This window comes from Armigeres subalbatus, chromosome 1, assembly GCF_024139115.2.
Source record: "Armigeres subalbatus isolate Guangzhou_Male chromosome 1, GZ_Asu_2, whole genome shotgun sequence".
NCBI lineage: Eukaryota > Metazoa > Arthropoda > Insecta > Diptera > Culicidae > Armigeres > Armigeres subalbatus.
The window spans coordinates 148,925,967-148,939,404 of record NC_085139.1 but is presented as its reverse complement, the minus strand read 5'-3'; the positions used below and the strand labels follow the sequence as shown (position 1 = coordinate 148,939,404).

The 13,438-nt window shown below is 36.0% G+C and overlaps 1 protein-coding gene across 1 annotated transcript in view; it reads right to left on the bottom strand.

The window, feature by feature from the left end:
* LOC134207310 (serine-rich adhesin for platelets) overlaps positions 1–11,511 on the bottom strand; it is a 28,778-nt gene extending 17,267 nt beyond the window's left edge. The window contains exons 1-2 of the mRNA XM_062683036.1: positions 11,478–11,511; positions 158–445 (exon numbers count right to left, since the gene is read on the bottom strand). Coding sequence (XP_062539020.1) covers positions 158–260 — 103 coding nt within the window. The 5' untranslated portion in view covers positions 261–445; positions 11,478–11,511. The remainder of the gene's footprint in view (positions 1–157; positions 446–11,477) is intronic.
* Between the last annotated feature and the right edge of the window lie 1,927 nt (positions 11,512–13,438).

Here is a 13,438-nt window from a genome sequence, read left to right as displayed (position 1 = left end):
TATTTGTATATTTAGAGCGTTCTTGGATAGAAATAATTACGGCCATTTGAGAATAAAATCTTCAGAAATATTGATAGTCCGCTCTATATATACTTAGCAGAACGGCTGACTTTTTACAACTAGATACTCGAGATTTAATATAATTCATCAAACCAACCTTGATAGCAGCTTAGTTCGCAGGGCGTAAAGCTTTCGTTTTCGCCGTTGTTTGTATTTCCACCAATGGCAAAACTTCTCAATGAGTTGAATAGTGAACTCATGTCAGGAATATCGAAAATCACTGCGCACAATGTAGTAACAGGTTACGTACAAATGGAATTTGACGAGCTTCGAACAGGATACTAATAGAGTCGATATGACTGATCGGATGCGATAACTGCTGGTCGCACTTTTTGAGCGACTTTTCATCGTCTCATTGTAGACCATACCGTCTGCAAAGTTCGCACTGCAATAATAATCTTTATAATTAAATTTACGCTATGGTAAGATTTTAGGATATTGAACATATGTTTAAGATATGAGATCCAATAGAAACGACACATGCTCACAATACAATTAATGGTGAAAATTACGATGATTCGTTCAAAATGTGTGATGCTTGAATGAAAATTGTTAGTTGCATGATGAAATTTACAAAAGCATGGTAATTGGATTTAAGCATATGGTATAACGTGATGCAAAGTAATGGAAATATTTCTTCGACAGAATATCAAACGCCTGAATGTACTATTTCCCAGAAAACAATTTTTCATAATGTAACATTCTTAAGAATTTATATTTTTTATGGTCAGCAAAATAAAATTTCTAAAAAGAATTAGAAATTTTCCATAAAAAATAGGAAATTGCCAATAAAGATATCAGGGTATGAGCAATAAATAAATATAAAATTTCCACAAATAATGTAAAATTTCCATAAACAGTAAAGAATTTTGCATAAAACAAAAATAAATTAGCATTTTTAAAAACAAAAATTGCAATGATAAAAAAAAATTCCACAATTAAATAAAAATGTTCTACGGAAAAAAAAATACAAAACTTCCATTGATTAATCAATATAAGCAATAAAAAATAACAAAATTTACCGTAAAATAAAACTTCACAAAAAAATTAATAAAGAGCAATAAATAGATAAGAAAATTTCCATAAAAAAATACAAAAAAGCAATAAAATTGATGAAATTTTTCATGAACTTCAAACTTCATATTTTTGTATTGCTCTTTATTGATTTCTTCGTTGAAAGTTCCTATGGAAATTTTGTTTTGTTTTTTACATGAAACATTTTGATTTCTTTATGGAAAACTCTTTTTTTATAATTGCAATGTTTGCTTTTAAAATTGTACTAATTAATTTTTGTTTTGTGGGAAATTCTTAATTTTTTATGGAAATTTTTCATTATTTGTGTAAATTTTATATTTACTTATTGCTCATACTCTGTTTTCTTTATTGGCAATTTCATATTTTTTATGGAAAATTTCTATTTTTTTAGGGGGAGTTTTTGTTTTAGTCATGTCAATATGTAGAAATTTTCATGGCTAGCGTGTAATGTCCATCTAGCTTCTTTACATTTCACTTTTCCTAAAATTAAAATAAATACCTGTAAGCTAATGCACCAAATCCCTGAAAACAAAGTTTTTATTTCAGCAGCTCGGCAAAAATCTGCACAGCCGTAGGCAAAATAAAAACTGATATTCCTGTTAAAACGACGCTTGTTAGCTGACAGATTTGACTGGAATCGCGGCGAAAAGTATGTTTGCTGGGGCTCGGCTGTGCGAATCTCGGTAAAAGTTTATCAAATTGCTCAGATGACAGTAATAAAAATTATGTGTAGGCATCCGTGGATTTTTAACTAAAAAAAAACAAACTGAATGGACATTGGACAGTCAATTTTTTGGAAATCTTAATACATTCACATGATTTTTCTTTTCGAAAATTACGGTTTTTATCACTTAAGTAGAAGGTTTTACACTCAAACGGCGGATTCTATGAAATGGTGAGACGACATCTGGGAAGGAGCGTTCAACATAGCTTTGGTTGTGGTTTACAAGTTCTAATACTAACGCTTCCACGGGTCTGCCGATGACAATCGATCGCTAGTTGATTGCTGGTATCCTTCTGAGATCATCTATAGAATGTTAGAATATTTCGAATTTCCATTTCCAAGTGCCAGTCACCATCTAGGGACAGGCGCATCGCAAAAATCATACCAAAGCTCCATCATTGCTTGAAATTCAAACGTGGATGGCCGTTGAAAACATGAAATCGAACAAAGCTCCAGGGGTCAATCTATTTCCCGGTCTGTGGGAGGCAGGATTCTCATTGAAGGTGCCTAAAAAGGGTGACCTAACTTTATGCGTGAACTGGCGAGGCAAATTGTTGCTGTGCATTGCCTTAAAAGTTCTATGCAAAAGTAAGCCTATCCCTAATGTGACTCTATGGTGGCAGCTACAGGCTTCATATGTGGGCAATATTGTAGTGCTTCATATTATTTTGGTCAATGATTTGCAAATGTCCTTTTATTTGTACTGACGGTTCTAACATTTGTTGCTGAACAGTAAACTTTTGCAAACGTTTCATTAACTAAATTTTAAATTGATTTTTTTTAATTTTACAGCCGATATTGAAGGGACCATCGACTCATGGAAATATCGAAATGTGAAATAGAGAAACTCTGGAAAGCTCTTTGGAGGGAGTATCACAGTAACCCAGAAAATATTTTTTGATGTGGAATAATTTACTTCCATGAGTCGATATCGAGTCATAGAACATAGACGGCTCATGGAGGTTTGACTGTATACCATCATTAGGGTTAAGTAAGACTTGCGATATATCGGAATATCGATATTTTTGTTTCGATATCCAATATTTTTGTATCGATATTTTGCTTTCAATATATCGGTCATATCGATATTTTTGCTTTCGATATCGATATATTGAATTAGTAAGTAGCAAAGTAACAAAAAAATATTTTTTGTATTTTGTGAAAGAAAATAGCTACTTCAAAATGGATCTGAAATGCCGTATTTTTAATGGTTAAGATGATTTTTCTCGTTTGCGCGGATGGTGTGAGGTGTGTGCTTCCATCACAAAGAGTTTTGGTATTTGGACACTTTGCATTGAAGCGTTGTGCAACATCTGTCTTGCCGTTGGTCCTTGTATCCTTACGCGAATTCAATTACACATTTGACGCGTTTCTATGATAAATTTTAGAAATTAACTTTAGAAATTAGGAAGAGATTTGTTGAAATGAAAATTTAAAAGAAATTCCGAAATTCAAAAGAATGTCCCGTGGGAGTTAAAGAAAATTTCCTATAAATAGTTCTACAGGTTTTCCGATGAAAATTTTGTATTTTTTTTTTGTTATTGAAATTTTTGCGTTAATTTTGAAGAATGCCCGTAAAAACTGAAATAAATTCCCTGCTGAAAATCCAAGGAATTTCATGTGAAACAAAAATATAATTTCTCGTGAAAGTTTAAGAGTTTTTTCATTTTTAGTTTAGAATGTTCCAATGGATTTTTTCGTGAAAATTCTGAATTTTTATTTAAATTTAAAAAAAACTTCCGTGAAATTTCTGAAGAGAGAATTTTTTGTTGTCAGATTCACCCTTGGCCACCGGAGATTATGTTTCCTCCAAATACTAGAATTAATATGTCGACCAATACTGCTAGAAGAGTTTCCGCGTCCGATGGTCCCGGTTTTATTAAAATCGGATTCTTCTACGCAAAGTTATGCTGATTTGAGCTTCGACAAAATTTTGCCTTTCTCAACCTTTTTGTCTAGCTCTTGTATTTTCTAAAAATTATCATTTCAGAAATATCATATGATTTTCCGATATATCGATATTTTCATTCCAATATATCAGTGATATCGATACTTTGATTCGATTATCGTATCGAATCAAATATCGATATTTTGAAGTATCGGAACGTCCCTATGTTGACCTAAATAAATAAATTTATAAATTATATGACACAGTTGGTTCCATTTCACTGCGTCGTATGCTGTGTTTAGATGATGAAAAACGCTTGAAATTTTTTTTAAAAGCTCGGTCGGAATTCCGTCCTTTACAAGGGCCTTACCGTTCTTTAGCTCTAAAACAGCCTTTCTCACTGCGCCCAGTATTTGGTGGCTCCACCGCTTGCCCATCATCCTCAATCCTGATTCTATTTGTACCCTCTCTACCTGATGGTTCATTCAACAATAACTCAAAGTGCTTTTCCCACCTAGCAGTCACCCCTGCTCGGTCGGTCAACAGATTTCCGGAGCTGTCATTGCTCATGTTGTTGATCGTTTTGTAGAACTTCAGTGTGTTGTTTCTTCACTTCCCTCTGCCTTCGAGAATACTTTTTCATCGTACCTCCATTTCTTACGCCGGAGGATTCTTTCTCAGCTGCTCTTAGTCCTTTATATCGTTTCTATTCTAGCTTGAGAAACGTATGATGAGTAAAATATATTCTTCATAAAAAATACTTAAATAGATTCTCCCTTGATTCAAAAGTTGTTGAAAAGTTAGAATCTTCAAAATCCAATGTAAAAAAACGAAATTGCAAATATAACTGTACGTTCCCAATTTCAATTGGGCTATAAATTTAGTTGGCCTTGTACTTTCCCAAGTCACTCTCAAAATTGAGCGTACAGCATAGATTAGATGAATATATTCGAAAATTCCAAAGGAAATTTAATTGTTGGCTTAGTTGTTTTAATGCATTTCAATATTCATCTCTTCCATCAATGTATGCGTACAAAAATGGTTGGAAATTTTTCCTAAAGTTCATTTTTTTTTAATAATCTCAAAATACGCCTTTTAGATGTGACAAAATTGAGCGTACAGCGAATATTTTTCTATAAAATTTCTTATTATAAACACGATTTATGTATTTTAATATTGTTTTTTCATGATTATATTCATAATAATAAACATCCGCTACTTAAACATTCATTTTTTTTTTAAATTACACCACGTTTTAATAAAAATGGCGAACAATTAAGATGTATAAACAATGCTATTTAACAATTCAATGCTGCTGGGCAAAACAGATGTTTTAAGATATGGGTTTCACCGGCATCGTGTCTTATATATGATAGATAATCGAAATGGAGCGAGACATACGATAAATTTGAGAAAATTCAGTCGGTAAATGATGAAAACAGATGTAAACATACAGAGAAAACGACAACTGTTAGGAATGGCATATTTCAAATTAAGTATAACTTTATTTAAAAATCGATGTATAGGTAGCTTATAGGCTCAGGACACTCATTAATAATAATATTAATAAAAGAGCAGCACACGGATACATTATAAGATGTCATTTCATATTTGAAGACTCAGTCACCGTAGAGACAAATTTGGTTGAATCATTTAAATTCACCAAGATATCATTAAATTAGCTGCCGAACTCTTAAAAATGTTTATTTTTACTCGCCACATGGAAATAATCCAATTGTATCCCTTATGGTAACAGATCGTGGAGTTTAATCCAAACTTAATTATGAAATTACGATTTTAAGCTATCTTTTCAATATTCAATCAGAAGTGCTCTACGGGGTTGAAAAGCTGTTTTTATGTTCGGTACCTTAACATGCACCTTGTACTTTTAGAATTTGACTGTGAATGATTGGATTCAATAATATTACTCTTAATGATAGACCTGAGACAATAATTGAGCTTTAAAACAAATTTAAGTTAAAGACATACTAAATTTGAATTATGTCATTACTAACATTTGTCGTTTTCTCTGTATGTTTACATCTGTATTCATCATTTACCGACTGAATTTTCCCAAATTTATCGTATGTCTCGCTCGATTTCGATTATCTATCATATATAAGATACGATGCCGGTGAAACATACAAATTAAAGCATCTATTTTGCCCAGAAGTATTGCATTGTTAAATAGCAATATTCTTACCTCTCACTTGTTCGCCATTTTGACCAAAACATGGTTTAATTTCAAAATATTGGAAGTTTAGGTAGCGGATGTTTATTATTATAAATATAATCATGAAAAAACAATATTAAAATACATTAATCGTGTTTATAATAAGAAATTTTATAGAAAAAATTTCGCTGTACGCTCAATTTTGTCACATTTAATAAGCGTATTTTGAGAATATTTTCAAATAAATAAACTTCAGAGAAAAAAATTTCAACAATTTTATGCACGCATACATTGAAGGAAGGGATGAATATTGAAATGCATTTAAAACAACCGAGCCAACCATTTAATTTCCTTTGAAATTTTCGAATGTAGTCAACTAATCCATACTGTACGCTCAATTTTGAGAGTGACTGTACATACGTATCCAGTATGTGGGCTATTCATGGCAGTGACATCCACTCTACAGGATATGAACTGATAAGATAATGACAACACGAGACAATTCAACCCCTTCCCTGAAACCCATTCAAGCTGTCACGTACACCTATATCGATTGGTGTCTTACTAAGTATGGAACGGGTTAACTTGTTGAAGGAATGTTTTCAGTGAGCATTGAATACTAAATATGTAACAGGAAGAAACATCCTGTCAGAAGGAATTTTATTGTTACTATTACTAGCATCATCTAAGAGAACGTTCCATGCGTGTTCCGTATTATTTATCGTCGGTTCAGCCTGTACGTAGGTACACATCAAAGTCAATCATTTCATTCCAAAAACGAAGATTTTATTGGACGGGAGTGTTGTAAAATGTCATTTGCATTCGTTTGCATATTTTTCCCAGAACTTTTTTCAGGCGATAGCTATCAACTCCCGAGGTATGGCGAACTTATAGCGCTTAAATGTACCTACAACTTTGTCCAACAAGACATTGCTGTAAATATGTAATCTGAGGCGTGGGAGGCAAAATGTCATTCAAATGACATTATGTCAAATGACACGTGACATTTTGGAGAGTTTTGACTTTCCAGCCGCAGATGTTATATTTAGAGTAATGTACCCTTGGACAAAAATATAGCCCTACTCAAGCGTTATGAGTACATCTAAAATTATGAAGTAAATTTGGCTTCTGAAGAAAGTTATGAACAAATTAGTCAAATGACATGCAGATGACATTTTACAAGCCTGGACGGGACTCTTAAAATGAATATAATCAACCAATACTATATGAATATACCCAATTTATGTTTCATATCGCACAAGAAAAGGAATAAAATTGCTGAATGATTCATAAGGGTTTTTCTGGTATAGTATCTGTAATTGCAAACATGCACGTCAGAAATAGAAAGCTAAGTCCTAAGCTTCATTTGCTCGACTTCACTAGTTCTGATCAATCACGAAGTAGCGGTCATGAATTTGTCAACGTGCTTATAATATACAACTGTATTCATACAAACGGCGTGATGTTTAAATATCAATTTTTAATTGGCTTTTGGCTATTATAATACAACCTCTCATCCCTTAAACCCATTTCTGTCTTAGGGGCCCCACACACGCTCTGACATGTTGTACAACTTTGACTCCGCCTCCAGCAAATTTGCAAATTGCCTACAGACGATCCGACTTTTCTCCGACCGAACCTAATTTCATGGAGGCGGAGTCAAAGTTGTACAACCTGTCGGAGCGTGTGTGGGGCCCCTTAGGTGCCCTTAGAGATAAATGTACCTCCGGTTAATAACACCTATCTTAAAACAATAAAAGTGTTTCTAATTCGCAAAAGTGTTAAATTAATATCATCATTAGATTGGAAATAAAACGCATTTCCATATTTCTCAAGTACTTATTCAAAAGGACGTATGTGATTTTGTAAACAAAGATTCAAACGTCGATTTGTCCGATCTGACATCCCTCCCACGCAAGCCATCACCACAGACAGATAGGGGGAGGCTTCGGCTACCTGTTGGTGGTGTTGGTTTGCGTGGGAGTGCCATCAGATTGGACAAATCGACGTTTGAACATTTGTTTACAAAATCACATGCGTCCTTTTGAATAAGTATCCGAGATTTGTTTAGTACAAAGTAGCGTGCTTATTAAAAACTTTGTAAAAAGTAACAAAGTCTACATGAAAAGTTATATAACATATTTTTTATAAAGGATCACTACTTTTACGCAAAAAGATACTGGATGCATCTGACAGCTCGTGTTATCAATTGCGAGTTTACGAATATATGGAGGTCCAATACGTTGTTATACGCCAGTGGGACTTGGTGGATCAGCGAAGATCAGCAATTGCAAGTATTCATCAATCGTAGACGAAGACATCGTTTTATAATTCTGGCCTGATAGTCTCACAACTGGATCTCGAATGCTGCGCTCCATCGATATCAGTAAGAGATTATCTTCAGCGATGTATATTATGTTCCGGATTTGGAATCAAAATTGGAAACTCATATGTGAATATGTACATTATGTGGAAGATAATAATTTGAAAAATGTATTGGAGGTAACCACTTTCCCGTCGATTGGACTCGAACCCACGACCCTACAGTACGCTAGACTGGTGCTTTAACCAACTAAGCTACGAAGGACCTCCGTCGGCCTAGGGCACCGGGACCCGAACGCAATCCAGCGGGTTGTCCGTGAAGGATTGGAGAAGAACATATTTATCATGAAATGTGACATTTTTTCGGACCTGCGTATGCTATGCTGAAGGGAAGATTGCACGGAAGCCTTTCCCGCGGAAAACGGAGCGACAGTCGATGAGGATCCTGGACTTATTACATACCGACATTTGTGGTCCCATAAATACCGTGACACCGGGCGGATCAAGATATTTTTTTAACCATAATCGACGACTTCAGCCGTTACACGACGGTGTATTTTTTTAAACGAAAATCGGTGTATGTAAGGCCAAGCGTTTAGGTCAATTTTATCGAGCAAATGGAATTGTTCCGCAGTATACAGCAGGTTACTCCCCGCAACAAAACGGAGTTGTGGAAAGAAAATATCGGACGTTGGTGGAAATGGCCTGATGTATGGCAATTGATGCGAAGCTTGAATATCGCTACTGGGTCGAAGCCATCAATGCAGCTGTACACCTCCAAAACATTATACCAAGGTCCATCAAAACCATTTGAATTATGGTACGGAAAACAACCGGACTACAGCCAACTACACATGTTTGGATGCTCAGCTATCGTTCATGTACCAGCTGAGAAACGCACAAAGCTTGATCCTAAGATAAGAAACTGGCGTTCGTGGGGTATGCTGATAATAATAATAAAGCGCTCCGTTTCATAGATGGCACCACCGATAAAATAAACATCAGTCGGGATGCGAATTTTATAGAAATGGAGAATCATGAGGACATCAAGCATTCGAAAAAGTTGGATACTGAAATCATAGAGTACGAACCAGAACTTGTCCAGCAGTTCAGTGTCAATTTTCTGGGTGATCTTGTTGATGTGGCTCCAGAATCTGAAGAAGATATCAACGACGAAACTCTGGTTGAGGAGGAGCTATCGAATGTAGATTCAAGTACGTACGAGACTCAGAACGAAGATGAAGATGACGATGGTGCAGCAATCCGCGAGGTAATCGAGCCAACTGCCACGCCGGTTAGACGATCATCCCGTAACACAAAGAGTGTGTCGCCTCTGCGCTTCCGAGAAACAACAGGAATGGCAACAAAATTTACAGATGAGCCGAACACATACGACGAAGTAATAAATAGTCCCGAAGCAGAGCTATGGAAGGCAGCTACGGAAGATGAGATGCAATCATTGTATGAGAATGGTACATGGCATTTGGCGGATCTACCACCTGATCGGAAAGCGATTGTCTGCAAATGGATGTTTGTGCGCAAATTGGACGAAGACGGCAACGTTGCAAGGTATAAAGCCCACTTAGTTGCAAAAGGCTTCAATCAAAAGTTTGTGACAGACTATGAAAAAGTTTTTGCACCAGTGGATCGTTGAGTAACTTTTCGAGTGCTGCTAGCGGTTGACAGCCAACGAGAAATGTTGGTCAAATACGCTGACGGGGACCTGAAGAAGTCAATTTTTATGCGCCAGCCTCCTGACGTATATTCAAAAGGTTTTGACACGTTTTGACATAGATCCAGCGAAGCCGTCTAAATACCCCATGGATCCTGGCCACACCCAGTACAGAAGGAGGTAGACAAGTTATCCTATAACTATCAATACGCCAGTCTTATCGGGTGTTTACTGTACGTGGCTGTGAATACTCGTCCAGACATTGCAATTGCGATAAGTGTTTCCCTTCTGGGCAAGTCAATGAGTTCACCAACACAGGCAGACTGGATCGAAGCGAAACGAACACTCCACTATCTCAAGCATACCATGAACTTGTTTTGGGAAAATCTGATTCCGACCTGGAGATGTACGTTGATGCAGATCATGCCAGTGATGCGAAAAGTCGTAAGTCCAACTCCGGGTACTCCCGTTTGGCAGTGTACCAATATGCAGGGGATCCCGAAAGCAAACGTGCATTTCCCTCAACAGTGCGGAGGCGGAGTTCATAGCGGTCGCAGAAGGTTGCCAAGAACTTCTATGGATTGATGCTTTACTAGCGGATTTCACGGTGAAAACAACCAAGCCGATAGTAATCCATGAAGACAACCAGTCTTGTATAAATCAATTGGAGTCCTTACGTTCCACCAACCGCTCAAAACACGTGGACATAAAATACCATTTCGTGTACCAACTAAAGCAGGATGGGATGATCCGAATGCAGTACTGTTCTGTTATGGAATAAAAAGGAAGCTTCATTACGACTACAGTCTGAAGTTCCAATCCCATAATGCTAGTATTATTTTCACGATTTCACACATTTTCGTACGTTGCCATTTCGACAGTTTTTCATTCATCCGGTCTTTGGTTATATAGTTGCTACTTTTGGGTATTCCTTCATATTTACTGTGTTTGAGATGGTCTTAGCAAAACTAGACCTTATATTATGTAGGTATGTCAAAAAAGTGTCAAAATAATAGACAGGAAGGTTGGAAAAGCCGAAATTTGTAGTGGGTCTAACCTATAATGTACTACGCGCCTCCACGCACTGTCCATATCAGAATGCTGATTCGACATACTACCTATAATATAATATGATTGACGATTTCATTTTTTTATGCAAGTCTCATCCCAAGGTAAAGACGAACGGGATTGTTCAATGGGTTAGAGGATTTAACTAATTTATTTGCCCAGAAAAATCATCAGGTGGGAACCAGTATTGAGTATTAGAATTTAGTTTGTGTTATAATTATAGCACATGGGGTATGAGATAAGCCCGTTTAAAGAAAAATGAACAATTTTGAGAGCTGGGTGATATACTACCGTCCATATTATGCAGCATTGGATGTCAGGATTCAACAGATGAATAAATGGGTGTCGATGTCGTTGATTGACACGATGATTGTCTTCGATGAAGCTTCTACATGAATGGACACACTTGACTGCGTGTGGTTGTTGTTGCGAGTAAATGGACGAAAATCAGATGTTGTTATGACATAGAAGAAGTGACACAATTTATGATCAGTTATCCATTGGATCATCTAAAACACTACCTAACGTTGATTACATTTCGACAATTTTTCTTTTTCCATGTAAACAACTACGGGAGAGGTTTGGCACTGGTGAAAATAACTGTTGACAATTTTCTATATTAACGAGGCGCTCGATTTCTAGTGGAGCAGTGGGTGGTGGCGGGTGGTGCTGGTGATGGTTTATCGTCGTTGTGGCTATTACGTTCTGCACATGACTTTGTTTTTAAACCATTCTTCTTTGAACAACTTCACGGGCATGGGTGAACACACCAACACAATTACACAACGGTGCATTTTCATTTTGACATTTTCCTTGCGTATACAACGATGAAGCTTCGACAAAGCGAACACAGTTATTAATTTTCCTTTCTGTGAAAAACATTTGAACTTATAATTATTCTGATTGTTTTTTCGATGCTTCTTCAATACTCTATTCACGACTAACAGGAATGGAAACACCTTGAGTGAACACTGAACAATGTAATACACGATTTCATTTTGACAAGGAATCTTCAATATATTTTAAACTTCACTAATCACCATTACATGTATTTTTTGGAAATTACATGTTTCACAATCTTCGATCACGGGAAAGCTCTTTTGAAAATAGCTTATAATCCACGTTTTGTAAACGCTTTAGAAACTGCATGCAAAGAAGTAGCTCTTTCTTGAATCTGCAGCACACTTGAGTAGTATGGGGATCGATAATTGGTTTTATTTTCCGATGAGGTAATTTTTCTCACATTCATCCTGACCTCCGGGATTTATAGTTTAAAATCGCGGAAAAATATCATCTAAAACACAAAAACATTTTTTGGAAGTAGCAATACGATAAATTGCTATCGTACATGTTACTTTTCACTTTTCTATTTGCTTTTTTCGATGGTGTATTTGGAATACAAATTGGCTTGAGTAAAAAGATTTTGCTAGACATTCAATTATTTCCAAATCATTTCAAATCACTTTGCGCTCACGTTATAGCACTTATTTAAGATATTTCAATGTTTTTCCTTCAGTTTAAAACAGCGACAACCGCGTCACACTAGATACAATAAAATTTTTCATATCCAGCTGTGCAAAATTTCAGAATGTACTCTACGTTGTACGCGACACCGAGGAGTGAATCCCGTTCACATCCATTTCCAACCGATGTTGATGCTCTACTGTCAGGCGTAGGAGGGAAAAAATATTCGGTGTTCCGTACGATACATAAAGGAAAAATCGATGAGACGTGAGAAAGGATATCAGCGGGAAAAGTGTGAGTTTTCATCTAGATGAGTTTTTCTTTTGGCAGTTAAGCTAGTCCCACACCTCGGGAGTCATGTCCACGAATTTTTGTTTCTATATGTTTTTATAGGGGAGAGATTTACGAAATTTTGCCACGGGACATAGAATCGATATCCGGTGGAATAATTTTCCGAGGTGTTAGGCTACGCGTAAGATGAAAGCATAGCAAATGCAGTGCCACACATCTTCAGTATATCGGTAATTTGGAAGTGTTTTTTACGTGAAGTTAATCGGATTCAATTTCTCACGTGTACTGCAGTTCTTTGTGGTTTTGAAATTATGGAACCTTATATACACACTAATTTTCCTGTTCGTTTTTCAGCAATGTATAATATAGTATTTAGTATTTACTTGTTTTTCAATATTTTCGCCAGTCGCCACGAGTCACTGTCCCTTCGCTACTAACTGTTAGTGATAGGATCAGAGCGTAAAATATTCAACTTCATGAAGCTACTTCAGTCCGATTTTTGACAAACATCGCATGATTATTCAAAACATAGATTGACGTAGTCAGATGACTATTCCACCGACTCATTCATTCGACTGTCACTGAAAATGCTTACTATGTGCAGAAAAAACATAATTAGTATTGTTTATGTTGAAGTTTACCTCTGAAATTGCCTCACGGACGTAAATCGGACTAATTTCTTTTTGATACATAACTTTACTCAATTGAAACGTGTTTAGATTTGATATAATATATAAATTT